This window comes from Dama dama, chromosome 22 (assembly GCF_033118175.1).
Source record: "Dama dama isolate Ldn47 chromosome 22, ASM3311817v1, whole genome shotgun sequence".
Lineage (NCBI taxonomy): Eukaryota > Metazoa > Chordata > Mammalia > Artiodactyla > Cervidae > Dama > Dama dama.
In genome coordinates, this window is record NC_083702.1 from 13,241,447 (window position 1) to 13,268,298 (window position 26,852).

Here is a 26,852-nt window from a genome sequence, read left to right on the forward strand (position 1 = left end):
TGCGTGGGTTGAGAACACCACAACTGGGGGCTCCGTGTGCTCACCATGGTGCCCACACGCCTGGAGCCGCTTCTACAGGTGTCCAGGTCTCCTTCTCACTGAGGTCCTGCCAGAACAGGCCCTGGAGTGATAGTGGAGGGGCAAGACCACCCGGCTCTCCAGCAGGGTTTGGTAGTTCCTCACCAGGCCCTGGCTCAGAGGCGCGCTGGGCAGCAAGGCCAGCCTGGCCGCCCGCTCCCGGTAGTGAGGCAGCGGGTTTGGGCAGGGCCAGCTCCTGGCCAGATGGTTGGGAAGCGGGTTGGGCATGAGCTGGAGGTCCCCAGGCTCACACCTTCCACCAGCTGAGAAGTGCCGGTACCTGTTGGGGGAAAGGTGCAGAGAGGACAGAGGTCAAAAGGGAGACTCAGGGGACAGGGTTGGGGAGGTGATGCTGTCAGCCATCAGTCCATGAGGACCCCTTCCAGCTCTCTGCCCACCTGGATGCAGACTGCACCCTACGTGTATGTTTCGATGTTAGGCTGGTGACATCATGCTACGTGGTTGGTCAGCCTTCCACCCTGTGGTCTGTGAGGGACTCATTCAGATTCTAGCTGTCCTTTAAGCCCTCCCACCTCCTCTACCAGTGTCGTACTCCTTGTCCTCAAGGTGAACCCCACAATTAGAGAAGACCTTCCCGCTCTGACCCGCCGCCCTCTGGCCCTGGTCTGCAGACCTGCAGTGTTCAGTTCTGCCTTGGGAAGTCCACTTTTCACACAACAGAGTAAAATACAGGGCTTGAATACAGAGTTGAATACAGGGCTTCCCTGGTGGCTCAGTGGTAAAGAATCCGCCTGCTAATGCAGGAGGCATAAGAGTTGTGGGTTTGATCCCTGGGTTGGGAAGATTCCTTGGAGAAGGGCATGGCAACCTACTCCAGTATTCTTGCCTGGAGAATCCCACAGACAGAGGAGCCTGGCATACTACGGTCCATGGGGTCACAAAGAGTTGGACATGACAGAACAACTAATCCTTTCACTCGGCCTCTGGCTCTATTGATGATTGACGTCCTCGTGACATCCACTGTCTGTCTCATGCTTTGGGTACTTGGAGGGTGTGGGCTGGCATTGAGAGCCGTCTTTGCACACGTGTGCAGCGGTACCTGCCTTTTGGAAGCTCCTGGAGGGCAGGGACTGAATGACATGTCTCTGTATCCCCAGGGCCTGGCAGGTGTAAAGCACACAGCTGGATCCCCTAAACTTCCCTTAAGTCATCAAGCCCCTCTCGTGCTGTGGTTCCCTGGCCTCCACCTGCCCCCTCCAGCTATGTTCAGACAGAGTGTGGTTTTCAGGACACAGGAGGAGGGAAGGGAAGGCATCAGAAAGAGGAATGGGAGAGGGAGGGGTCACCTGGACACAGGTGGGCTCCCTGACGAGGGAGCTCCTCTTACTTCTTGGATGCCTTGGGGGGAAGGATGTTGCCATGGGTGTCGAGAGGGGGTGCCCTCACTTCACTCCTCAGCTTGAGTTTCTCCACCTCTTGGAGTTCCTTCACCGTCCTGAAGATCACCTGTTTCTTCCTGTTCACGTCCAGGAAGATCGGAGTACAGGAGATGAAGGTCAGGAAGCTGTTCTGACCCAGCCAGGAGGGAGGGGGCACGGGGGGCTCTGCTGGGGGCTGGCGGTGGGCCCTGGAGTCTGTCAGCCAGCGCCAGACGTTGCTGTCGTAGGGCTTGTCGGGCCTAGAGGGGAAGGTGGCCGGCAGACGCCCGACATCCAGCCAGGTGTGGAAGCCCCAGGTGTGCTGGGCTGTGTCCTTCCAGGGGCAGGCCAGTCGTTGACGCACCTTGGCCTTCATCTCCGTGTAGGGTGGCGGCTTCAGGGCCAGCTGGTGGTAGGCTTGCTGGGTGAAACCGGGTAGCTCCTTGGGCTCCCTGGGGAGGAGGAACTCGCGTTGGGCCCATGTGCACGGGGTCGGGAGGGTCTCATGGGCGTGGACCATCTGGGGAGAGACAAGGGAGTCTGGGATGCTCTGCCTCTCCTCCCCAGAGAAGACCAGCTGCCAGCCCCCTCTGGACTCGGGTTCCCATCAGGACCTGATGGCTTGGTCAGGGAATGTTTCTGCCCTGCCCTCCAAGTGTGTGGCCACTCTGTGTGATTCACATGCAACTTCATCAGTCTTTCTCTTTCCATCTATCGGGTTTTGGCTTTGATTCCAGCCTCTTTCCTCAACCGACATGTTCCCATTCCTCACTCGGGCTTCACCCCTCCTCCCATACTGCATCCCCATTCCTGCCTGGGGTCTAGGGCTTCTCGTCAGAAAATGCTGCTTCCAAGCAGAGTCTGGAAGGGAAATGGTTCTCCAGGGGATGGGCCAGGGCTTTTCTGTCCCAGCTCCTCCCCTCCCCGGTTTCTCTATGACTGCTGCGTTCCCCTCACTCCTCACTGAGATACAGGCAAGTGCAGGAAGCATCAGATGGGGTTCCTCCCCTTTCTCCTCCTGCCCCCATGAAATAAACTAGCAAAGATGTACTTGACATGTTGCTAAACCCTTATCCACATCTCATGTAACCCTCACAGGCTTCCCTCGTGGCTCAGATGGTAAAGAATCTGCCTGCAATACAGGAGACCCAGGTTCAATCGCTGTGTTGGGAAGATCCCCTGGAGAAGGAAAATGGCAACCCACTCCAGTATTCTTGCCTGGCAAATTCCATGGACAGAGGAGCCTGGCCGGCTACAGTACATGGGGCCGAAGAGAGTTGGACACGATTGAGCGGCTTTCTTTCATGTAACCCTCACAGCCTTTGAGCAAGTGCTATTGTTCCATCTTAAAGATGCTAAAAGCAAGGCACAGGAGGGTGAAGAGCTCGCCCGCAGCACTGAGCAAGGATGGTGGAGTCAGGCCCCAGGCTGTGCTGCTTGGGACCCCCAGTGTTTCCCCAAAATGCCTCTCCTTCCCTCTGGCCCCCAAGAACTTTTCTATTTCCAAACACTTCTCCATTTCTTGGGCCCAGTCCACTGAGTCAAGTCCACACCAGCACCCTGGGGGGAGGGTCTGAGAGGTCATGATCAGACATCCCCTCTCTCCTCTGAGCCCCGTGTTCACAGGGTCACAGGATGACGGTTCATGTGCCAGGAGCTCTGCTGCCCAGGGGAGAGCAAGGCCCATCCCAGGGTGCAGACAGCCCCTCACCCAGCAGGATGAAGGCTGCTGCAGATATGTGTCCCGGCCTCCTACCTTCAGGAAAGTTTCTCTCATTTGGGATGGGTCATCCAGCCCTCTGGGTGGTCTTTGCAGATGGCTGGCCATTTTTCTGGGCTCCCCGGCAGCATGGGCAGCTTTGTAGGGAAGACTTTCTTGGCAGCATTGTTTGCTGCTGGGGTTGCTATGGCAATGCTTCCTGGGTGGCAACGCAGGGAGGAGGCCCTTACCTCTCCCTGGGAGGGCTCACCTGTCCTTTGGTACCTGGCTGCCTTTCAGGTGAGGGATAGAACTGGTAACAGGAGCTGCTTCAGGGGAGGGACTTCTTGCTAGGAAGGCAGGGGGAGAAAGGCAAGGGTCACTGGCTCCCACACCCCTCAACAGCCCATCCTTCCCTAACGTTGGGGGTGGGGGGTTGCTGGGTAGGCCTTTCTCTTAGGGAACTCTCTCTGAAAGGCCCAAATTCCTCCAGCAGGTTCAGAGATCCCAAAAAGAGGCTGGCTATGAAGAAGCACGGGAGAACTGCAGCTGACTGCTGAGTTAGAGGAGGTACCAGGGTGGGGGTGGGGGGTGGGCGGAGCGTGGTGACCAGGCTGAAGCCCTCTGCACTCTCCTTCCAGGGCTCCATGTCACCTTCAAGCCTTGCATCTTCCCCATCACCAGGTTTGCTGTCACCCACTTTCCTTCCCAGCCCCTCCTCACGCCACAGGGACCAGACACCAGCACGCACAGACCAGCATGTGCCCTTGGGCTTTATTGGGTAGGTAGTTACAGTAGTGTTCTGGAGCCGGGGCCTGTGTATACAGTCAGCAGGGACCCAGGGCCACTCTCTATGAAGCGGTGGTGCCAGTTAAGGTGGGCAGGCAGGCCAGGTACGGCGGGCAGGCAGGCTGGCCTCCACCTCCTGTCGGGTCTCTCTGGCATGATTAGGCTCCTTATCAGAGAAAAGTCTCTTGGGCACGTGGGGGCAGCCACTCTGGTTCAGGTACCTCCCACCCCCACCTCAACTCTTGACCCATAATAAGAGCCCCCTTTACCAGGATTTCTTCATGCAGGAAAGCTGACTTGGAAATGGGGGCTAGTGGGAGGGAAGGGCAGTGAGAGGCACCCTGGCAGGCAGACCTGCTCCTCTGGACACCTGCCGCGAGGAACTCTCGAGGGAAGGGCCCTGAAGCAACCGTGCATTGTAGCCCTCCCGCCTCCAGGAGCCAAAAGCAAGGCACAGAAGCAAACTGGAACCCCCACCCCATCATCCTACCCCTCTTCTGGCAGTCTCTGGATAATGATCTAAGAAGATAGGCTTATGTTTATAATTAGAGGATAATTTGGAGCGTATACACTATTTACAAGGGCCACCTTGCATTGAGCAGGGAAGGTGGGGGGGGTGTTGTTGGGCACAGATGCCAACAGTCTGGGGGCCCCTCCTCCCTTCTCACCCTTGTTCTCACTCTCAGTGCCTGATAGGGAGTTGGGGGCACAGATACCAGCCCCCAGGACCTTGCTGCTTGCAGAAGGCCCAGGGGTGGCTCAGACAGGGCGCCTGCTGTAGCATCACCAGTCCGGGGAGTGGGGCGCTGGGCGAGCGGACGGCCCCCGCCTACTGTCCTCGCAGAGGACTTGGAAGGCCGGCCCCCGAGCACCTGGAGGGCAAGCAGATGGCTTGAGGGACAGGCAGGAGCCCTGCCTCTACCGCAGGTCAGGAATGCACTGAGTCCAGCCGACGCTGCCGGGGCCCAGCAGGTCCTCCTCCAGACCGGGGAAGCTGATGTCCAGCAGGATTTTGCTGAGGCTGTCGTTCATCGTGTCCAGAATCAGGCCCTCGGTCAGAGAGCGGTTGGCCGAGAGGCTGGCCACCTGTGGCTCGGGGGAACCCGGCTTGGGGACCTCCATGTCAGAGGGTGGGCAGCTGCTGAAGGGGTCAGTGGCAAGGTCAAAGGGTTCGGAATTGAGGAGCTCTCGGGGGGAGTCAAAAAGGGGGACGCTTTTCAGAGGAGTGGCACTGAGATCCGCGAGCTCCAGGGAGTCCGGCAGGGGGCCAAAGGCACCCTGGGGGATTCGTACGGGGCTGAAGTCAAGCCCCCCCACTTTGGCTGGGGGTGTGAGCCTCCAGGACTCAGGGGTCATGGGGAGGGCAGATTTGCTGGGGGTGGAGGAGGTGGGCAGCATCTCCTTAATGGGTGTCTTAAAGGGGCCTCCGTCCTCTGGGGGAGAGCCGAGCTGGCAGGTAGGCTGCGGCGGCCCTGCCAGGGCTGGCTGGGGAGCCCCTGGGCCCTCAGAGAGGAGCAGCTCGGGCTCGTCCAGGCGGGGCGGCATGAGGTGCTGTTTCCTCCGAGACCGGCTCATCTCCCGCCCCTCCCTGCGTTTGATCACCAGCAGGTCGGAGACACGGCGGGCGGGGGACCTGGACCCAGCGCCGGAGGACTTCTTGGGCCTGGGGGTTGGGGAGCAGGACGAGTCTTCCCAGGAGTGGGATGACTCCTCCTTGACTGATGGGCAGGGTGAAGGCCACTCTTCCAGGGGTGGGCTCTCGACCTTGATGGGCCTCCCTAGATGCGGCGTCTCCTCCCCAGGCTGGACGTCTTCCTCCTTGATGGAAGGGACAGGAAGCAGAGGCGACAGTCCTTCTGCGAGGAGCAGCTTCTCTTCTGTCACTGGTTCTGCTGTGGGCAGAGGGGCCACCCCCTCGTCCGCTAGCAGCACCTGGAAGGGAAGCAGGACACGCTGAAAGGGAGCCCCGCAGAGTCCATCAGGCACCGGGGGTACACAAACTTATCACTGAGACGAATGTCGTGCTGGTTTGGTGCTGATCCTCTTGTCTTCAAAGTCTTGAAGGCTATTAAATATGAGACTGTGTGATGAAGGTGGTAGTTCAATTCTAGGGGTAAAAGAGCATTTTCTATGGGTGCTGGATGCACCCATTCAAGAGAAAATAAAAGTGGATGTCTGTTTCATACAAGGCCTTAAACAGGAAAACTAAAACCATTCAAATCCTGAAAGGCAATCTAGGAGAGTATGTCTACAATCTGAGGGTGAGCAGCAGGGCTAAACCAAGACTGGAACCCCAGAAGCTGTAAAAGAGAAGAGAGACATATTTGACTATATAAAAATAAAAATCTTACTGTGGCAAGAGAGATCATAAAATTAAGAAGCAAATAAGAGTAAAAAATATCTGAAAAGACAAGTTATGAACTTATTAACAAAACCCTGTAAGAAGGCAGGCCATGACTGTAAATAAGCATCTCCTGGTGAACGATTCCAAGTGACCAAACATGGTGAGCAGCTGCTGACGTACCCGTAAGCAGAAGAAGATGAAATGAAACAAGCAAGTATCCTTCACACACTGGACATGGGCAAGTATTGAAAAGAGTGATGATACCAATTGCCGGCAAACATAGGTCTTGTTGGTATGCATGTGAATTATCACAGATTTTTCTTAAAATCAATCTTGCAGTATTTAATAAACTTTAAAACACTTGCCCCCTCAGCAATCTCATGTCTTGTTCTCTACCCACAGAAATAAAAGCACCAGCAAGAAAGATACTTGCAAAGGTATTTATTACAATGGTAGTCATAGGGCAAAAAAAGCCAGAAAAAATGTGCCCATGAAAGCAGAATGGTTATGGCAAAGCCACACCATGGACTACTATGTGCCATTAAAAAATAGTGAATAAGGAGCTTCCCTGGTGATCTAGTGGTTAAGAATCCACCTTCCAATGCAGGGGACTCGGGTTCAATCCCTGGTTGGGGAGCCAAAATCCCACATCCCTTGAGGCCAAAAAACCAAAACATAAAATAGAAGCAATATTGTAACATTCAATAAAGGACTTAAAAAAAAATGATCTACATCCAAAAAAAAAAAAAATCTTAAAAAAAAAAAAAAGTGAATTAGAACAATGCCAAATGATTTGAAGAATTTCCATGGGGCAAAGTGTGTGTAATACGATCCCACTGTCAAGGCTCTGTGTGGTGTGTGTGTATGTGTAACACGGCTATGATGATCCGTGTACGCAGAGCATACTAAGAGCATGAACGAATCACAGGAGAAGGCACGCTAAAACGTCAACATAGATTATCACGGGGGGCAGCAGGGACATGGGGAAGGTGAGGAGAGGCAAAATGAAGGAGAAGAAAAACTGCAAGACTGCACTGTAACAAAAACACTATCCATGCTACAATCACATGAATGCATTTAAGGAAAGCTATCTATGCCAGTATGTATACTTTTATGTGTATTAAAGTGATATTTTTTAATTAAAAAACAAAAGTAAACCCAAGTCTCTTCATCTGAAGTTGCAGCTACTTCCATCTCTGAGAAAGGGGCAGAAGGGCCCTTCCTTAATCTGTTACAGTCCAGGTCCTGCTCACAGATTCTTTTCTATACCATGGTGGGGTTGTAACTTGCCCTCCCCAGCCTTCCAGCTCGACTGCTGAGGCTCAGCCAGGAGCAGCTCTCCCCAGGGGACTCTCAACAACACCAGAAGATGTCCTAACTGTCACACCAGGCGGTGCTCCTGGCCTCCAGCAAAGAGACCATGGATGTGGTTGCTAAGCATCCTTCAGGGCACAGGGTGGCACCCTGCCCCCACAAAGCACTGTGTGTGCTTGGCTGCCTCCGACTCTTTACCACCCCATGAACTATAGCCCACCAGGCTCCTCTATCCATGGGATTTTCCAGGCGAGAACACTGAAGTGGGTTGCCATTTCCTTCCTTAGGGGATCTTCCCACCCAGGGATTGAGCTCGAGGGTCTTACGTCTCCTGCGTTGGCAGGCCGGAACTTTACCACTAGCGCCACCTGGGAAGCCCTGAATGTCCACTCTTTGGAGGTGGAGAAACCCAGGGCGAGACTGTCCAGCCACTCTGCGGTTGTGCCGGGGTGCGCCCCAGGTGTGTCCTTTAGAAGGCCCTCTCCACAGTCTGCTGCCCTGACCTATTTCTTAAGCCTGCTTCCCTAGTGAACTCTTCCTGAACCGTCCCAGCCCATCTGCTATAACAATCACCCTCATCTCAATTCTCACAAACTCATCAGGCACATGTGGGCCTTCCAACAACCACTACATTGTAAAATTCCTGTTTTTTTTTTTTTTTGTGGGACACATGTGCCCTCTTCCAGGTGGATCATGCTGCTAATCGTACCCAGTTTGGGGAGAAAATTCACAACTTTGGGATGATCCAGGAGAAGCTGGCCCGGATGGCTATGCTGCAGTATGTGACTGAGGTGAGTGCCACCCCCTGGCCCCAGAGCCCTTCTTCCCAGATGGGTCAGACTACAACTCGTAAAATTCCTTTTTATTGGAAATTTTTTTAAGAATAGTTTATTAGGAGTTTTTTTTTTTTTTTTTTTTAGGCTATGCTGAGTGTCATGCAGGATCTTAGTTTTTTTTTTTTTGGATCTTAGTTTTTTGACCAGGGATCAAATCCATGCCCTCTGCACTGGGAGTGTGGAGTCTTAACCACTGGACCACCAGGGAAGTCCCTAACAAGTTCCTTTTTGGCTCTTATAACACTATTGCATTTTCCTGTGTATCGATGCCTGGTCTACACACTAAATTTACGAGCTTCTCAAGGGACACGAAGCAGAGCCCGTCTCGGACTGGAGTCTCTCCTCGGAGAAGACCTGAGGCACTGACCTTGGGGGCGATGCGGACTCGCTTGCTGTGGCGGGCAAGCTCTGAGCTCATGAGCGAGGCTGCCAGGGGCAAGGGCACCTTGACCGAGGGCTGCAGCACCAGCGACGGGTTCGCGGGGAACTGGATGGGCACCAGGTACGAGCTGACCCGCGGCAGTAGAGGCTTCATCTTCCGCCCTGGGGGGAACAGGATGGGTCAGGAGCAGGGTCCAGGGCCGGGTCCTCTCCCAGCCCTGGGTTCTTTGCTCTCCTTCCCTGGACTCCAACCCCCGCATCCGCCCTGCTACGTGTATGCCCCGGGACTATGCCTCCCCCTGTACTAACGTGCACCCAGGGGGAGTTCGGTTTTGATGGCCACGTTCCGGCGGAGATCAGGGTTTGGCCGTTTCTGCTGCTGTTTGGGACAGAGAGGGAGAGAGACAGACCTGGGTCAGGAGGGCAGGGGGACAGGGTAGGGGATCCCACCAGCTGCTCCAGGACCGGGCATGGAGCAGACCGACCGCCTGGTCCCAGGAAGGTGGCAGCAGAGGCACAGGGTGGCGGACGATCCTCCCACCTCATCCGGGTGTCCTCACCCCCAGGGTGCAAAGCGTGGAGCTCTAGGAGGGCAAAGAAAAGCCAGGTGGAGAAGAGAGAGCAACGGCCGCCCGCCGGGCCCGTGCCGTGCACCTCATCAGCATCTTGCGGTGAGCCTGTGGCGGGTCCCCCTGCCACACACTGCTCTGCTCGGGCCACCTTGATGAGTCCACGGGAGTGGGAAGCGGTGGCGGTCACCAGTGTCCTGATGCCCGGAAGCAGGGCTCTGCGTTCAGGGCTGGCAGGCGCACGGCCACAGGCTCCCGTCTCCGGCTAACACCTTGCCACTGTCACCGAAGCCATGCTGAGCGTGGAGGGGAAACAAGGCCAAGCCCCGAGCGGGAGGGAAAGAACCTTACTGATTCCGAGTGCTCGGGCGAGTGTGCAGACCCTGGGTCCAGTGGCTGGTGGTGGATGGGCATCGTGGGAGAGAAATGAGACCAAGTTACCACCAGTGCAGTCAAGCTGACCAGATGGATATACCTATTCCGGATGGACGCCCAGGGCCACCCTCAACTATGGGCTCTCCCGGGAGAGTGGAGGCAGCTAGCGACAGTCTTGTGGGCACTCTGAAGCCCTAAAGTGATCGCTTCTGACGAGAGATTCTGTAGGCTCCATTTCTACTCTCCACTGTAAAGATCGGCTTTTTAAAAACCCATATTTCCCAGACTTTCTAAGAATCACCTGAGATTCTTGCTAAAAATATACTCCTGGGCCCATCCCAGGCCTACTGAGTCAGAAGCCCCAAGAGGGGCTTGGGAGGCTGTATTTTAAGAAATATCCTAGGCAGTTCTTATCACAGGGCAGTAGGGGCCACCCTGCCCCAGGAGGTTCCCTTCCTGGAACAGAAAGTCCTCTCTGGGGCCTGGTCTAGCAGAGAAGGTGCTGTTCCTTATGGGCTGGTTGGCCCTTAACTCTGCCCTTAGCAGACAATCTCATCCCAAGGAGGACTTGCTTCTTTCTTATTTTTTGGTGGAGAGGAAAGTTTGCTTTATTTAGGATGCCGGCAACTGGGGGTGGGATCGGGTGGGGGGCGGGGTGGAAGGATGGATTCCTATCCAAAGGTTGGCTGCCTGTCCCCCCTTCCCTACCAAGGACTTGTTTTGTTTTGAGATGGACATCATGACCTCCAGCACTGGCTTTATTTGGACAAAACCGGTACGCTTACCTTAAACACCTGGTCCAGTGTCAGGTAGCGATTGGCACTGGGGTGAATGGTCCAGAAGGAGACCTTGCCGTTGGCAGACGTCTCGCGGACGAACATGTCATGTAGAGAGAGGTTGTGGCGGATGGAGTTCTAAAAACAGAGGACGCCGCTCGTCAGCTACTCTGGTTTTGGAAGCGCCACCTCCAATGGCCCTGAGGAGGTGGGCCCCTGGCTTCGTGTCTCATAACCTTGCCTGCTGGCCGCTCCTGGGACTGTCTGCACGGCCGCCCAGGCAACCTGAGCCACCAAGCCAGCTATCCAGTGGGGACAGAGACCGGGGCTGTTCCTGAAGTGGTGATAAAGCAGGGAACTGGACAACTGCTGGGGGCTGGGAAAGAGGAGTGAGGCTGCGGCAGTAACCGGGAGCCAGAGAGGTGGGGGGAGAAGTTACACGCGGGGGCGCCAGCAGTTAGGACGCGGTGCTCTCACGGGCAGGGCCCGGGTTCAAACCCTGGTCGGGGGACTGAGGTCCTGCAAGTCACAAGGTGCAACAAAAAAATAAAAAAGAAATCAGAAAGCTGGGGCATTTAGTTGAGGTGAGAGTGTGAGGCTAAAGAGTTCTGCTGTGACCTAGATGTCTGCTGATAGATGAATGGATAAAGAAGTTACAGTACATATATACAGCAGAATATTACTCAGCCATGAAAAGGAACACATTTGAGTCATTTGCAGAGACGTGGATGAACCTAGAGCCTATTATAGACTGAAGTAAGTCAGAAAGAGAAAAACAAATATCGTATATTAACGTGTATATACGGACTCTAGAAAAATGGTACAGATGAACCTAGTTGCAGGGCAGGAATAGAGACACAGACGTAGAGAACAGACTAGTGGACATGGTGGGGAAGGGGAGGGTGGGATGAGTTGGGAGGGTAGCACTGACATACATATACCACCATGTGTGAAACAGATAGCTGGAGGAAGCTGCTCAACAGCAGAGGGCGCTCAGCTGGGTGCTCTGCGATGACCGAGAGGGGTGGGCTGGGGTAGGGGTGGGAGGCCCAAGAGGGAGGAGGGGATATATGTATATAGCTGATTCATGTTGTTGAACAAGAGATACCAACACAATACTGTAAAGCAGTTACGTGCCAATTAAAAACAAGTAAATAAATAAAAACTATAAAAAGACTCCTGCTGTGGGGAAAACAATCCAAAAGCCCCTTGGCTTGGGACGGAGCATCCGTAGGGCACCTGAGCTGTGGCTATGAGACCTGCATGAGCTATGGCTCCAGGGCATCTGTTTTCCCATGAACATGAGGCAGAGAACATCCCCACCTACTGGAGAAGAGAAGTGACTTTACAGGAGGTGAATCTTGGATCGTGAGGCCCACAGATGATTGGTTTTTTCATTAATATCTTTTCACAAAGCTATCCAGACACTCTAGCCGCTGTTCAGTGTAGCTCAGAAGTGGGCTCTGAGCATCACTGAAGAGTGTGCATTACCCGGGGAGTGACAGATGAAGTGGCTGCAGGGCTCTTACTGATGGTTTTGCCTGGATTCAGCAGAGTCAAGTCTCAGTCCAAAAGATACGACTATTACTTATGGTTCTAGCATCGTCGGCACTTAACTCCTCCCCCCACACCAGACACAGACTACCACTCTTTTGTGTAGACAAAATGACTGGCCTGAGCGACCTAGACTGTGGTTGTTGCGGGACATGGTACCTTCCAGCCTGGCTTGGCGATGTGCTTGAAATAAGGGAAGTGGTCCTCGATCCAAGTGTAGATGTCTTTCAGGGTCATGCGCTTCCTTTCTGTGCTATTGATGGCGAATTGTATCATGGCCATGTAGGAGTATGGGGGTCGCTCAGACACGGAGTCTGGCCAGGGTGCCGATGCTCCAGGGGGCCTCTCCACCTGTGGGCTCTGAGAAGCCAAAGGGAAAGAAAAATAGGCCATGAAAGGAGGGGTCACAAGGCCTCCCCTGCCCCACCCCCACCCCAAGAACACCCTCTAGAGAAAGCTTTTTTCCCATAGACCCGAATAGAAACAAACCCATCTGAGACCACTATTCGATAGAAGAGAACTTTAGGATCAGGAAGGATTTTGGAGACAATCTCATCCAGTCTCTGAACACAGGACCACTTCTCTGTCATTGGTCATTTTGTTGAGAATATTGCCCGGTAATAAAGAGAAGTCCATCCAGTCTTTGCTGGTTGAAACCTCTCAGGAAAGTCTGGGCTATATTATGTCCTTAAAGCACCAATTGTATGTTAAAACTATACCTGTTTTTCAGACCTCAGGGTTGAGGGGCCTAGGTTTTAGTCTGATTCCTGCTCCTGATGTGATGAGAATAAACCCATCTCTTTTCAATGTTTGTACGACAGAAATATTCCCAAAAGTGTGGGCAGACAACGGTCAACAATGCACACATCTGGATAAGTCTGACGCAAAGATCTGATCATCCATATTTTAAAAGATTGAGCTATAACTTCAGGGAATTCCCTAGTGGTCTAGTGGTTAGGACTCTGCTTTTACTACAAGGAGTATGGGTTCACTCTCTGGTCCGGGAACCAAGATCCTATAAGTTGCGAGGTGCAGCCACAACAAAACCTGAAAAACAGACTCCCTGCTTTGGGAATTCCCTAGAGGTCCAGTGGTTAGGGCTTGGCAATTTCATTGTGTGGCCTGGGTTCGATCCCTGGTTGGGGAACTGTTATAAGATCCCACAAGCCATGAGGCCCGACCCCCTTTCCCCTCAAAAAAACTGAGCCATATCTTTATAAAGTACACAAGTTTTAAGTGAACAGCTCCATTTTTACTTATGAACACATCCATGTAAATTTTCCCCTTTAAAAATTAGTGATGGGGGAAAAAAAAAAAAATTAGTGATGGGACTTCCCTGGCAGTCTAGTGGTCAAGACCCCGCGTTTCCAAGGCAGGAGGCAAGAGTTTGATCCCTGGTGGGAGAACTAAAACCTCCACATGCTGCCGACAAGGCCAAAAAAACCCCAAACCTGTTGAATGAGGAATTAAGGGTATATATGAAGAGCAACCATGAAAAATAAACCCAGGCCACACAAATGGGTCAAATCAATTTTGGTTGGAGAGGTATTTAAAATTCACAACTCATTTTATTTGCTGTTAATTTGTCTTCTAATAAAGCGACCTTGTTAAAAATGCTGTACGCCTTTTCCACTGTCAGAATGCCTCTTTAAAGTTCAAGTGGCTTTCTGAACTCAGGCCTCTTCATTAGTCCCTGAATACTAAGTACCTGCTAAGGATAGAGCATTAAACCCAGGGCTGACAGGGTACAGGGTGAGCCAGAGGAACCTGTCCTCAAAGAAATTTCCCAGATGCTGGGGCGGGGGGAGGGGGGAAGATCCCAGGCAGAAAGGGAGCTCCAAATTATGCAGAATCACACTAAATAAAGTGCTAACATGAAAACCTGGCAATTCTGCTCCACAGCCTGCCGGACCTACTTCCCTTCTTAGAAATTCCCTGCACTGGCTCTGACTGCCCTGCTGGGGGACAGGACAGGACTGTTCGTTCACCTTGGCCTGACTCTGCTCCACGTGACGATTCTCCTTTTCGTCCACCTCTTGCTTGATGCTGCAGGTGCCCAGCCCGTCAGAAGTCATCTTTCCAAGCCACTGGATGTTGGTCAAGCTGTTGTCCAGGGGGCAGCTGGCTGCCTCACCGCCAGCTACAGGGGAGACAACCCAAGATGCCACTTAGCTGCCTGATCCCCTGCCTTGCAGATCCACCGAGACTGGCAGTTAGGTATCACCTCTCCAGGTGATGACTGCGATCAGGGATCACCTCTCCAGGACCTCTGCCTTAAGCAGAGGAAGCGCGCATGCTGAATCTATGGTGCCCTGTTAGGATTTCGGGAGAAATTCAGGAGCACGGCTCAAGTTGCATTTCAACCTGAGCCACCCTGAGCCTCAGAGACTGGTCAAGGCAACCTTACAAAAAGCATGATCGAACATCTCAACAAAGTAAGTCACTTTTCTTTCTCGTGTTTCTCCTTTATTAAGATGGAGAAAGATTCCTACTTCCTTATGTGGTTACTGCAAAGGAGAAACAGAAACAATAAACAAATCCTTTTCCAATATAAAGAAGGCAACAGATGCTGAATTACATTGCAACACTGTCGACAGGGCCCAAGGATCTGGGTCAAGGTTTCAGGATGAAGGAAGGCAAGACCTTCCCCCAGTTCAGGCAGACACCTGTGTGCCCTAGGTATCAGCATGGTCCTTGCATCAGAGAGCCAAGGCTGGCTCCTCCCCCCTTTGCCTTCCGGATCACATACCACAGTTCTTCCGTCTCTGCCCAGGAAGGGCTCCTGCTGGTCTTGGAAGATTCTCATCCCCAGCTGCAGACTTTGGTCCCAGGGTCTCGGTGATCACTTCCGTCCTCTTGGGGTCCTTGCTGGTTTGGGCTTGAGGCTGGGGTCCTGGAGGGGGAGTGGGGGCTCCCCCGCAGCTGATGAGGATGAATTTGTTGGGCCCGCTGCTGCCGCTCTCCTTCCCTTTGGCGGTCAGTGCTGTGATGATGCTCTGGATGTTGGCGTTGTTGGGGACGACCACCACTTGGGTGTTGGGCATAGTCGGGTGGTTCAGGATCTTGATCCCAGCTGGAAACTTGCATGGGTTGGGCTCTGCCACCTCCTTGGGGGCCTGCACTTGAGCAGGCTCCTGTTGGGCAGGGGGCCCCTTCGGTTCCTCCTCTGCTGTGTCACCTGGGGCATTTTGAACAGGAAGGGGCAGCCTCCGTCTTTTGAGAATCAATGGCCGACGGGGGCTGGTTTTCATCATGAATCTGTGCTTTCACTCTCCATTGAGCATCACAAGCGTGGACCCTGGAAGGGGCAAGGGGCAGCAGGAGGTCAAAGGTTTGTTAGGCTGAGAAGGAGGTTCTGTTAGGGAGTGGTCTTCCTCATCATGTGACCAGGGGTGTGAACCCACAGAGCCAGGTGAATGCTCCCTGGGCCTCTGCAAAGACCGTGGACTATAAGGAGATGATTTGTATAGACAAAACTGAAGCAAACAGAAGATTCAAAGGGGGAGAGTGGGATAAGGTTGGCTGTAGGTCCACACAGTCAAGGCTCTGGAAACTTAAGAATGTTTTTGGAATTCCCTGGTGGTTCAGCTGTTAGGACTCTGCGCTTTCACTGCCAAGGGTGTGGGTTCAATCACTGGCTGGGGAACTGAGATCTGCAAGCCCTGAGGCGTGGCCAAAAAGAAAGTCCAGCTACAGAGACAAGCGGAGAAGCTACAAAAATGTGGAAATGTCTCTTCTTGCCTAGTCTAAGGTCACTTGCGGTAACTGTCAGGATGAGGACCCTGGACATCTTGACAGACCTCTGATCCCAGATCCATTCTAGCATAGACCACTTGGTCTGAGCCCACCGAATCAGAGGACAAAGGTGGACTGTACCATTACACTACTGTCACACCACTGAAAAAAATCATCTCCCAGTGCACAAGACTTCAGACAGAAGGGAAACTGCTCTACTCAACACCCAGAGTAATGCTGAGGGGTGACATCATTTCATGGGCTATTATGCTAGTATTGATCTTAAAAAAAAGTATATACATTTTTTTCTTTCACAATTTGCAAACTGTTTATACAGCGACATTTTAGTACCTGCACATGTTTATTCATATTTCAACTTTCTAAGCATGTTACCGTCTTAACTTCTCTTCCAGGACCAAGACTGTAATCCTTGTCTCCTGACTAGTGCTGTGCATTAAGGAAGAGTTTTATCTTTTAAAAATTGTGTTTTGTTGATTTTGACAGATCCATGGCATACTCTACTACTGTGCAAAGTTGTGAAATTCTGCTGAGAGGTACTTTGAGAGACAGAGTAACGGTCTGCCTCTTCTTTAGAATATCTGCAATCTCCCTAAAAATGACTGTCATGCTCGTCTGACATTTGCCATCTGCTTAAGAGGTCCCAGACCCTCTCCATTCTGCCACCTCCCTTTCCTTTATATCTAGGTTTCCTCTACCTTCAAATCTCAGTTTTACTTCCACCTCCTATCTCTTCCGCCCTCCCTTCCTCCCTCCACCCATCAATCAGTAGATGCTCGTATTTCTTCCTCGCCCCCCAAAAGATATTTTCCTGGTCTAAAGCGTCTTAATTTTTCCTTCTACTCTGACCAGCTTACTTGCTACCATTGTCAACACTTTCTAGCTCGGAGACTTCCAGAGGGGCTCCGGGGGACTCACCCCCATCCAGACCAGGGCAAGGCTGCGGGGGTCTCCGGAATCCGGAGGATGGTCCTGAGACAGGGCGGAGTGGAGACTGGGCTACCTAGAAGGGAGAGCACCTGGGCTCAGGGGAGTGTGCGAGCCGCGGCAACCAGCGCAGTAAGCTTAGAGGGACCCCAGCCCCCGGGGAAAGGCTGGGGGGCTCAGTGGGAGAGGTAGCGGGGTGGGGGACCGGGAGGCTGGATGCAGCAGCGCGGCGCACCGTCGCCAGTCCCCCCAACCACCCAGCCGGAGCCAGCCCTCCGCGCCCGCCGGCCCCGGGCCTCCAGCCCGCCGCCCACTCACCTCGCTGCACCGCCGGCTCCGGGCGGCTCGGCGTTGCTCCGACCTGCGGGCCGGGCCGCGACCCTGGCTGCGGGGCGGGGAATCCCGGGGTCCCGGCGGGGGAGGGGAGGGGGGGAGGGTGTCCCGGGCCCGGGCCGGGGGTGGGGTCCCGCTCTGGGGCTTTCAGTTTGTTCCGCTGTTTGAAATTGGCGCCGGCGGAGCGTTGCGGTCACGTGACGAGCGTGGCCAATCAGCGCCGGCTTTGTGTCCGCGTTCGGCCGGGACGCCGGCGGCAGGCGGGGCTCCGGGCCCGGAGGGCGGGAGAGGCGGGCGCATCGGCGGCGGCGGCGGCGGCGGCGGGACCGGCAGGTGAGGCGGCACCGCCGGGCCGGCGAGGTGGGCGGGTCGTCTGCCTCGGCGGGCAGGCAGGGCGGACCGATCGGCGGCGGGTGAGGCCGGTGAGGCGGGCCGAGCGGCGTGCGGACCGGGTGGCCGGGCCGAGAGGCGGCGGGTGGGGCCGCAGGCTCGTTGGGGGGAGGGCGCAGAAGGGCTCCGCGGCGAGGGGCCCCGGGGGACAGTGGGGACCCCCGGCCGCCCCGCGCTCTTCCCCGCCCCCCTCCCTGGTTCCTCGCTGGAGGCGGGGGGACTGTCCGCCGTCGACCTCCCGGGCAGCGAGCGTCCTGGGCCCCCGGAGCAGCCCGAAAAGGGCTACGACCGCCTCGCTCTGGTTCCCTCCTTAAAAATGACCGCGCACGCCGCGGACCTTCGCCCCCGCCCGGAATCTTGGAGCTCTGATCTCCTCCCGCCCAGTCCCTCGCAGTCTTTTCTTTGAAGTAATGGACTTTGTTTTCTTACTTAGCACGTTTTTAGTTGAGCGCCTACCATGTGCGGGGCGGCTCTGGGATGCAGTGGCGGGGCGAGATACGGGGGTCTTTCTCTAGAGCTTACAGTCTGTAGCGAGGTAAGAGGGGCTCACCCGAGCTCCCGTCGAATTGCGTATTTAAGCAAATGAAGAATTAGAGTTGTGAAGTGATAACAGCTCAGGGATAACTGAGTATGCTGAGCAACTGAACTGAACTGAAGTAAGGCGATCTTGCCTTAGGTGAAAAAGGCATTTCTTTTCTTTCTTTCTTTCTTTTTCTTTTTTTTTTTTTAATATTTGTTTATTTGGCTGCACCAGGTTTTAGTTGTAGCCTGGGGCATCTAGTTCCTGATCTAGATCTGACTCCGGCCCCCAGCATTGGGAGCGTAGAGCCTCAGCCGCTGGACCCCTCCACCCCCACCCACCCAGCAAAGTACCCAGAAAGGCATTTCTGATGAACTAAAGCTTGGTCTGAGATCTGATGCCTTTATGCAAACAAGGGACGGAGACCCTCCTGGACAAGGGAATTGAGGGGGGTGCAAGGACCACATGACAGGAGGAAGCAGGGGCAGCACAAAGGCTGAAGAATATATCTGAGGGGTTTGAGCTAAGGGACAAGGGTGGACTGTGGGCGATGACACTGGAACCAGAGCAACAGGGCCTTAGCCACCACGGAGCAGTTTGGTTCTTGCCCCAAACAAAGGTTTCAAACAGGAGGGAGTGGCGATCAGCTTTGCATTTCCCAAACGTTCCCCGGCAGGGGGTGCCAGAGGTTAGGGTAGACCAGTTAGACTACTGCATTACCGGGCCCTAGGCCATTAATTATTGGAATTTGAAGGGTGGTGGAGAGAGGGAGAGAAGGGTAGGGTAATAGTACTATTTTTCACACAGGAGGAATGCTTTTATCAAATTTTGAGTTGCATCAAACATGTCTCAAAAGTAGATTGCCATTGATTGTGATCCCACATTTAATCCTGAACTATATTACTGAATCCCACACATCTAAACTCCACCCCCCCAAATATAATTGACATAGCACATTATGTTAGTTTTAGGTGTACAACATAATGATTTGGTATTTTATTATACATTGCAAAATGATTACAGTAAGTCTAGTTACCGCCTGCCACCATAGTGACAAAAACTTTTTGCCTTGTCATGAGAACTTTTTCTTATGAGAACTTAAAAAAAATTTTTTTTTTAATTTATGTATTTGGCTACACTGGGTCTTAGTCGCATCATATGGGATCTAGTTTCTTGACCAGGGATTGAACCTGGGCCCCTGCATTGAGAGTGTGGAGTCTTAGTCACTAGACCACCAGGGAAGTCCTGTGATGAAAACTTTTAAGTTTATTTTCTTGGCAACTTTCACATTTGAAATACAATACTGACTATAGTTGGAGAAGGAAATGGCAACCCACTCTGGTACTCTTGCCTGGAAAACCCCATGGACGGAGGAGCGTGGAAGGCCCATGGGGTTGCAAAGAGGCAGACACAACTGAGCAACTTCACTTCACTTCACTGACTATAGTGACCACAATGTATATTACATTCTGTGCGTGTGTGCTAAGTCACTTCAGTCATGTCTGATTCTTATGCGACTGTAGCCCATAGACTGTACATGAACTGTAGCTCCATGGACTGTAGCCCACTTGTCTCCTCTGTTCATAGGGATTCTCCAGGCAAGAATACTGGAGTGGGTTGCCATGCCCTCCTCCAGGGGATCTTCCTGACCCAGAGATTGAACCCACATCTCTCTCTTACATTTCCTGCATTGGCAAAGTGGGCTCTTTACCACTGGTGCCACCTGGGAAGCCCCATATTACATCCCACTGTGTATTTATTTTATAACTGGAAGTTTGTACCTCTTGACCTCTGTCATCCATTTTGCCTACCCCTCAACTGCCCTTCTCAAGAGAAGAGTATTACTTTATTTTAGAAATTTGCCTCTGTTAGTATTTTTTAAAAGAACTGTTTATTTATTTGGCTGCCCCAGGTCTTAACTGTAGCACATGGGATCCAGTTCCTCAACCAAGCATGGAACCTGGGCCCCCTGCATTGAGTCGTAGCTGTTGGACCCCCAGGGAAGCCCGGAGAGGGGTATTATTCAAGGCATGCTTAAGAGGTAGAATTGAGACAGCTTGATGTTGGGTTGGATGGTCGAGGGGAATGGTAAATGTCAAGGTTTTTGGCCACATAGCTGGATGAGTGATGAAACTGTTCCTTAAGCAAAGGCTCTGGAAGATGATCACTTTTGTGGAGGGAGTGCAGGGGAAATGAGCATGGATTCAGTTGTAAATGCGTCAAGTTGAGCTGCATTTGAGACATCTAATTGTTGTCACGTAGGCAACAATTTGGGTCCTGGAATATTTGGGTCCTGAGTGTGAGGATTCTAAGCTGAATGTAGAAATGCTGGACTCGCCTACTTCTGGGTGGTTATGGACATGTCAGCAGGTGATTGCCTGAGAAAGGTGTACAGGGTGAGGCAGGCTCCAAAACCCAGCCAGAGGGAGAGGCCCCTGTAGCAAAAGGGACTGACCTCTAGTTAGAGCAGAAAAAGGAGGGTGGGTGCAGATATGCTTCTGTTTGTGCGTCTGCTTCATGGAAGGTGAGGGTATTTCCTTTGCTGTCTCCTGTGTTATTTGTGTAGGAGGAAGTAAGGCGCTTGGTTGGGAGAGGAGTTCTAACGTTTTAAGATGATCTTTGTGGGGAAAATGAGTTGATCAGGACACAGTGGGACTACTGAACAGTGTGGTGTCCCGGTGAGGCTGGGACTCCGAGCATACTGTTGACTTGAGCGCTTCTCACTGGGGCCGTTGCCACCACTGTCATCGCTCCCCTGGGCTCCCATGGGAGTCGTCTACCTTGCTTCTCTGCTCCCTCTGTCTATTCCCCCTCTTCCCAATGGCTCAGACGGTAAAGTGTCTGCCTACAATGTGGGAGACCCGGCTTCAATCCCTGGGTCAGGAAGATCTGGAGAGGGAAATTGCAACCCACTCCAGTATTCTTGCATGGAAAATCCCATGAACGGAGGAGCCTGGTAGGCTACAGTCCATGGGGTTGCAAAGAGTCAGACATGACTGAGCGACTTCACTTTCACTTTCCTCTTCCCAACCCACCTTTCCTTACAAAGCACTAAGAACTATTTTGTAAGAGTATAAATCTGATTATGTTCCTTCCCTGTCCTGATCTCCGCAGCAACTTCCTAGCACACTGAGAATAATGCAGCCCAGGCCTTGGCCTTGCCTGAACATGGTTTCATGTGAACTGGCTTCACTTCCTTCCACTCTCCAGTCTAGCCACGCTGACCCTTACTGCTTCCTGAGTGAGTCAGGCACGGTCCCATCTGGCAGTCTTTGCACTTACTGTTCTTTCAGTCTGGAATATTCTTTCTCACATCTTTCTTGTGCCCGCTCGTTCTCAATATCTGCCTTCAGGTCTTTGCTCAAATATCACTTTTGAGATAGGCCTTGCCGGATGACCCTGTCTCAAATAGGCCCAGGTCAGCTCAGCCCCATATGCCAATTTACTTTTCTCTGTACCTCTAATCACTTCCCAACTAGATGTAAGCACCACAAGGGCAGGGATTTAATTTTGTAACCTGGTATATATTTCCAGCACCCATAACAGTGCCCAGAACACAGTAGGTACTCAGTAAATATGTCTTGAGTGAATGAATAAACAGATGGATGTATTTCCTACCTGCGCTCTCCCTAAAATGTTGGATTCCTGAGGGTAGAGACTTTGTCCTCATTTTTCTTCACCTGATTCTGCACTGCCTAGTGACACAGATCAGAGCGTGTGGCTTTGTTGTTCACTGAATGAAGGATCACGGCTGTCTGATGGAACCTGCCTGCCCTGCTGTGTGGCTGTCCCTCCTGGATGCCCCGTGGCCCCTCCCATTGCTAGATTCCCTGGACACCGTCTCAGACTTTTCATCACCCGGTGGGGCTTGTTGACCCTGCCACTGCCTCCAGCATCTCTACTGACATAGCCTGGGTACGGGCCTTAGCAGTTCTCGGACAACACAACCTTCTAACTGGTCCCCCTGCTTCCAGGACACTTGCTCTTGCCTCTGTTGCCTGGAAGATCTGTTTCAAGACAAAAGCACACAGAAAAAATTATGGTACCTATGAGACAACTGAAAATGTGAACACTGGATATTTACTATTTAAGGAATTTGCACATACAAACATATGGATGTTGCCATTTCCTTCTCCAATGAATACTATATTTTATGTAAATACATCTAGTATATAAATAAGTATATTTAACACATATAGTATATAAATATGTATAATTACTTATAAGTGAAGTGAAAGTCGCTCAGTCGTGTCTGACTCTTGGCGACCCCATGGACTATACAGTCCATGGAATTCTACAGGGCAGAATACTGGAGTGGGTAGCCTTTCCCTTCTCCAGGGGATCTTCCCAACCCAGGAATCGAACCCAGGTCTCCTGCACTGCAGTCGGATTCTTTACCAACTGAGCCATAAGGGAAGCCGGTATAATACCTATAGGTTTCAAATATTTATATGTGTTGTGTTACTAGGAATGATATCATGACTGGGAACGTCGTGTTTTGAAAATGATACACTGGTAGGGAAATGGATGGGGTGTGGATGGGCTGTGACTGGTCGTAGATTTATGGCTTTTGGAGCTGGGTGACGGGCACATAGCAGCTCGTATTATTAACTTTTTTTTTCTTTTCCTGTGTTCAAAATCAGCTGGGGTAAAAGCTGAAAAAAGAAATCCAAGTGTGATGATATTCGTCCACTTGAGAATCTGCCCTGACTACTTAGGCCAGAGTCCAAACGCAGGTGGTCCCCCGGGTTTTCTGACCTGGTTGTGATGCCTCCTCGAGCCTGTGTTCTTGCCTGTTGTCTTCTGCCCTGTGTCCAGCTCCATGCAGCCCCTGGGTTTGCCGAGCTCCTTCCCATCTCTGTCTTGTGTGTGCTGCTCCTCAGCCTGGAGCTGCCCCCCCCATCCCCCCCCCCCCCTCGTTCTTTGGCTTTTCTATACCTAGGTCAGGTGTGACCATCCTCAGAGAGCCTCCCTGGGGGGAGTGGAGGGAAGCACGGCTCCCATTATTGTAGATGCCTTTCTCCCTCTGCTAGACTCTCAGGTCTTTGAAGACAGGCACGGGCCGTGTCTGTACAAGTGATTGGCACCCTATAAATGATGATGCAATAAGTAGTTATTCATCTTTGAACTCCCAGCATCTGGCATGGTGCTTAGGCTGCGCTTGATAAGTTTTCACTGGGCGATGTTTGTTGAGTGGGAAGTGATGTGTGATACAGCTGTAGGAAGCTGGGGTAGGTATACCAGCACACCCCTTGGGGTAGGGCTGCGAGCTGCTAGCAGAACTGGCTGGCAGAATGTGAGGAGGAGCTGGGGAATCACCAGGTTGTTGGCATTTGTTTCTTCTCTGCAGGCATGGGTTGGAAGTGGAGCCTCTCCCCGGACCTGCGGACAGCCAGCATCATGCAGTTGCTAACTGCTCTTCTCTCACCCGTTGATGCCTCCCAGGAAAAAGCGCCGCCAAGCTGCCCAGAAACCCCAGCTGCTATTCCACCAACAACCACTGGAGGGCCCCAAATACCGCTGTCGATCTCCCCAGCTTCCCGTGGTCACCCACACTAGACAGGTGCCCAGCAAGCCTGTGGACCACAACACCATCACTTCCTGGGTAGGGTTCCTGCCTTGACTTCTGCTCTGCCAGGCTTCTCAGGGTGCGGACTCTGCCTCGTGACCAGGGCTGCCAAAGAATTAGGAGCCTCAGGGGCTTAGGGACAAGGAGGCAGTGTTCACTTTCTCTCCATCCTCAGCCATCTTCTCTGCTGTATCTTTTTGCCTAAGTTCGGGAGGAGGCGTGGGTGGACTAGAATTGGAGTCTTTTCCCCACCACGTTCCCCTAAAAGAGTTCAGTATAAAAGTATCCAGTAGCCGGGTGAGAAAGCCAGATAAATGGAAGAAGGAGTGAAAAATGAGATTGTTCCCTGAGCTTCCTGTGAGAGGTGGAATTTTTAGCTAAGTACTCTATTTACTGTTTTTTTGTTTTTTAAATGTGGACCGTTTTTAAAGTCTTTATTGAATTTGTTACAACATTTTTTCTGTTTTATGCTTCGGTTTGTTTGGCCACAAGGCCTGTGGGATCTTAACTCCCCGGCCAGGGATGGAATGCACACCTCCTGCATTGGAATTGAAGAGTCCCAACCGATGGACTGCCGGGGAAGTCCCTCTGTTTACTGTTTAGTGGACCAAACAGTGAAGAAAAACCCTCAGAGATGGCATGTGTTCTGTCTTGACAGTTTAAAAGCCCTGGGAAGAGAACACAACAATGGGATATCAGAAAGTGGTGTAGCAGAAGAGCCAGACAAAAGCTTGAGCTCTGCCCCAGAGCACCTAACAGATGTGTGTGGTCCAGGAGTGCTGGGGAGAACTGGACCGCTGGCTCCAGGAGTGGGGAGGAAGTGTAGATGTTAGAGCGCTGTTGGTGGGAGGAGGCATGAACACATGGACGTGTTACGAAGTCCTCACCATGTGCCAGGCCCTGCTCATTGCTCTCCATGCCTGATCTCACTCACTGGTCTGCCTTCAGCCCTTTCGTCCTACACTGGGGTCCTCTAGGTGCCAGGTGCTCTGCTAGGTGCTGGGCATCAGTGGTGAAGACAGCTGGGCCCGCCCTCAGAGCTGAAAGGGAGACATTAAATGTGTTGCAGCCGTAGGGTGTGATGAAGCCAGGGAGGCTGAGTAACTTGCCCAAAGCCCGCATCCCTTCCTATGGTTATCCAGTAAGACAGACGGCTGTTGTTTTTTTGGCCATGCTGGGTATTTGCCGCTACACTTGGGCTTTCTCTAGTTGCAGCAAGCAGGGCCGCTCTTTGTTGTAGCGTACGGACTTCTCACTGCGGTGGCTTCTCTTGTTGCGGAGCACGGGCTCTAGGCGCTCAGGCTTCAGTAGTTGTGGCTCCTGGGTTCTAGAGCTGGACTCGGTAGTTATGGTGCATGGATTTAGTTGCCCTGCAGCATGTGGGGTCTTCCCAGACTAGGGACTGAACCTGTGTCCACTGCATTGGCAGGAAGATTCTTATTCACTTAGACACCAGGGAAGTCCCTAGGCAGCTGTTTTAAGTCCATTGCTGTTGTGGGCCCCCATTTAGGATTCTGGTCATCTGATGCAGTTTCCTTAGGTTTGTATCTGGGAGTTGGCACATTTCACTTGTATTTCTTTCTTTTGGAATCCTTAGGTATCACCTCAGTTTGATACAACAGCAGAAAGCTGGTTCCCAGGCAACCGGAAGCATCATCATCGAGACCAGAAAAGGCGTTCAAGTCGAAAATCTACCAGCTCCAGGTTTCCATGTCTAACGTTTGAGACTCCACAGTCTTCTGCCAGTTCAGCCACACCTGGGATCCCGGCAATCAAGGATGGCCCCAGTCAACCAGAAAAGGACATTTCTGGAAGGCCCCTGGTGCCCATGCTCAGCCCCCAGAGCTGCAGGGAGCTGTCGGCACATGCACTTCCAGACTTCCCGTGTGCATTCATTCCCCGGGACATCCAGACCCCAGGATCCCCGGGGCAGGGAGAGCCCATTCCCTCTGAAGTGAGGGAAAACAGCCTTCCCAGCTGTTCCCTTCACACGAGCACGCCCAAGAGCCCAGAGCCCGGGCCTATTCTGGTTAAAGACACCCCAGAGGAGAAGTACGGGATAAAAGTCACATGGAGGAGGCGACGACACCTGTTTGCGTACCTCAGGGAGAGGGGAAAGCTGAGCAGAAGCCAGTTCCTTGTGAAAGACTGACCGGTTTCCCAGACATCCGTGGTCTCAAGAAATTGATCGCTGGAGTCAAAAGGGAATTGAGTTCCCAGATTTGCTTTTTAAAATATCTTGTGTCATAAACAGTTTTTAGTATCGTAAACAGTCCACTTTATATTTTTAGTGTATTAACTGTTTAACAAATTTTAAATGTAACTGTTTAGACTGTCTGTAAATAAATGGCTGCAGACTTTTTAGAGAACCCTGCTTCTGACCTACACTAACACAGCAACACTGCTTCCTCCTTCCCCCATAAATGGTCTTTCTTAATTGTTCCCTTTAACCACTATCTATTCATTCTTTTAATCACCTCATTCGAAGTAATTCAGTCCATGTGTTTGAGGACCAACTCAGTGCCTGCTTCCTTTTTGACCCAGTACATGGAAAAACTTGAAGCAGACTGTGACTTTTCCTAGTTGGGCTGCTGGCTGGTAGCAGCAAGCCTGTTGTAATACATATGGTAAAGGGGGGTTGCCAGGGAGATAAAGGGGACATGATTACTTTACTTAGAGTTGCTATGTTTTGATTTTTTTTATTTCCAATTGAAATAACCTGTAAATATTAACTAGGGTGGGGAAATTATTTCTTGTCCTGTTTAAAATGTATGTAAATAAATCTGTAATCTTATCAAATACTACTACTTACTGTAATTAATGCAGAGAGACTGTCCAGTCAACAAAATATCTTACTTTTCCTCCCACCCATACAAGTAGCTTCTCATTCAACTCCATTCTCTCAGCCTTCAGAATGTAATCTGTGACAGGTCCAGCCAGAGCAAGACAAGCAGGGATTATTTTCCATGTGGGGATTTGAAGCACAGATAATGAACCGGGTTCAGGGTCACACAGTGAGTGGAGGCTGGCCAGCGAGCACGAGCTCGGTTCTCCTAACTTGTGCCAAGTTTTCTGCGTTTTAAAAACTTAAAACGTGAAAAAAAAAAAAAACCCACAAAACTTAAAACGTGGACCCCACACTAGCTTCGGAATCGAACTCCGTAAAGTCAACATGCGATGAGTTTTTACAAGATGTTCTGTAGGCACCGTAAAACTGCGAATAAGTTGGGGACAAGATTTACTGGATGCGACAGCGGATCTCATTC

The 26,852-nt window shown here is 52.1% G+C and overlaps 4 protein-coding genes across 8 annotated transcripts; 1 reads left to right on the forward strand and 3 right to left on the reverse strand.

The window, feature by feature from the left end:
* Positions 1–249: 249 nt before the first annotated feature.
* TEX52 (testis expressed 52) lies at positions 250–3,285 on the reverse strand. The gene is made up of 3 exons (XM_061124696.1): positions 3,214–3,285; positions 1,386–1,977; positions 250–358 (listed from the first exon to the last, which is right to left on the reverse strand). Exons 1-2 carry the CDS (start codon positions 3,283–3,285, stop codon positions 1,423–1,425), a joined length of 627 nt encoding a protein of 208 aa, XP_060980679.1. The 3' UTR covers positions 250–358; positions 1,386–1,422.
* Positions 3,286–3,908: 623 nt separating this feature from the next.
* Positions 3,909–17,194, reverse strand: FOXM1 (forkhead box M1). Of its 3 annotated transcripts, none has more exons than XM_061124695.1 (10): positions 17,093–17,181; positions 16,766–16,850; positions 14,844–15,392; positions 14,083–14,234; positions 12,254–12,454; positions 10,550–10,678; positions 9,741–9,785; positions 9,130–9,196; positions 8,807–8,982; positions 3,909–5,877 (listed from the first exon to the last, which is right to left on the reverse strand). In XM_061124695.1, the coding sequence occupies exons 3-10, from the start codon at positions 15,346–15,348 to the stop codon at positions 4,864–4,866; spliced, it is 2,289 nt and encodes a 762-aa protein (XP_060980678.1). In that variant the 5' UTR covers positions 15,349–15,392; positions 16,766–16,850; positions 17,093–17,181; the 3' UTR covers positions 3,909–4,863. The 3 variants fall into 3 exon arrangements, with proteins under 3 accessions (XP_060980678.1, XP_060980676.1, XP_060980677.1); XM_061124693.1 differs by having other exon boundaries at positions 9,130–9,199; XM_061124694.1 differs by lacking the exon at positions 16,766–16,850 and having other exon boundaries at positions 9,130–9,199; positions 17,093–17,194.
* Positions 16,847–20,765, reverse strand: LOC133043040 (proline-rich protein 2-like). Its single transcript, XM_061123932.1, has 3 exons — positions 20,742–20,765; positions 17,093–17,751; positions 16,847–16,850 (listed from the first exon to the last, which is right to left on the reverse strand). Exons 1-3 carry the CDS (start codon positions 20,763–20,765, stop codon positions 16,847–16,849), a joined length of 687 nt encoding a protein of 228 aa, XP_060979915.1.
* RHNO1 (RAD9-HUS1-RAD1 interacting nuclear orphan 1) lies at positions 17,370–26,390 on the forward strand. 3 transcript variants are annotated; one of them, XM_061124697.1, is made up of 3 exons: positions 17,370–17,440; positions 23,368–23,622; positions 25,184–26,390. In XM_061124697.1, the coding sequence occupies exons 2-3, from the start codon at positions 23,452–23,454 to the stop codon at positions 25,736–25,738; spliced, it is 726 nt and encodes a 241-aa protein (XP_060980680.1). In that variant the 5' UTR covers positions 17,370–17,440; positions 23,368–23,451; the 3' UTR covers positions 25,739–26,390. The 3 variants fall into 3 exon arrangements, with proteins under 3 accessions (XP_060980680.1, XP_060980681.1, XP_060980682.1); XM_061124698.1 differs by having other exon boundaries at positions 17,432–17,529; XM_061124699.1 differs by having other exon boundaries at positions 17,437–17,520.
* Positions 26,391–26,852: the final 462 nt, after the last annotated feature.

Bases quoted from the DNA above. Each gene is read 5' to 3' on its own strand.
- TEX52 (XM_061124696.1), bottom strand. From the start codon at position 3,285: ATGGCCAGCCATCTGCAAAGACCACCCAGAGGGCTGGATGACCCATCC. The intron at 1,978-3,213 runs GTAGGAGGCCGG...GTCTCTCCCCAG, and splicing joins TGAGAGAAACTTTCCTGAAG to ATGGTCCACGCCCATGAGAC.
- RHNO1 (XM_061124697.1), top strand. From the start codon at position 23,452: ATGCCTCCCAGGAAAAAGCGCCGCCAAGCTGCCCAGAAACCCCAGCTG. The intron at 23,623-25,183 runs GTAGGGTTCCTG...TGGAATCCTTAG, and splicing joins ACAACACCATCACTTCCTGG to GTATCACCTCAGTTTGATAC.
- LOC133043040 (XM_061123932.1), bottom strand. From the start codon at position 20,765: ATGACAGTGGTGGCAACGGCCCCA. The intron at 17,752-20,741 runs GTGAGAAGCGCT...CCGGGGGCCCAG, and splicing joins CAGTGGTGGCAACGGCCCCA to GACGCTCGCTGCCCGGGAGG.
- FOXM1 (XM_061124694.1), bottom strand. From the start codon at position 15,348: ATGATGAAAACCAGCCCCCGTCGGCCATTGATTCTCAAAAGACGGAGG. The intron at 10,679-12,253 runs GTACCATGTCCC...CTCTGTTTTTAG, and splicing joins TCGCCAAGCCAGGCTGGAAG to AACTCCATCCGCCACAACCT. The intron at 8,983-9,129 runs GTTAGTACAGGG...TGTTCCCCCCAG, and splicing joins CGAACTCCCCCTGGGTGCAC to GGCGGAAGATGAAGCCTCTA.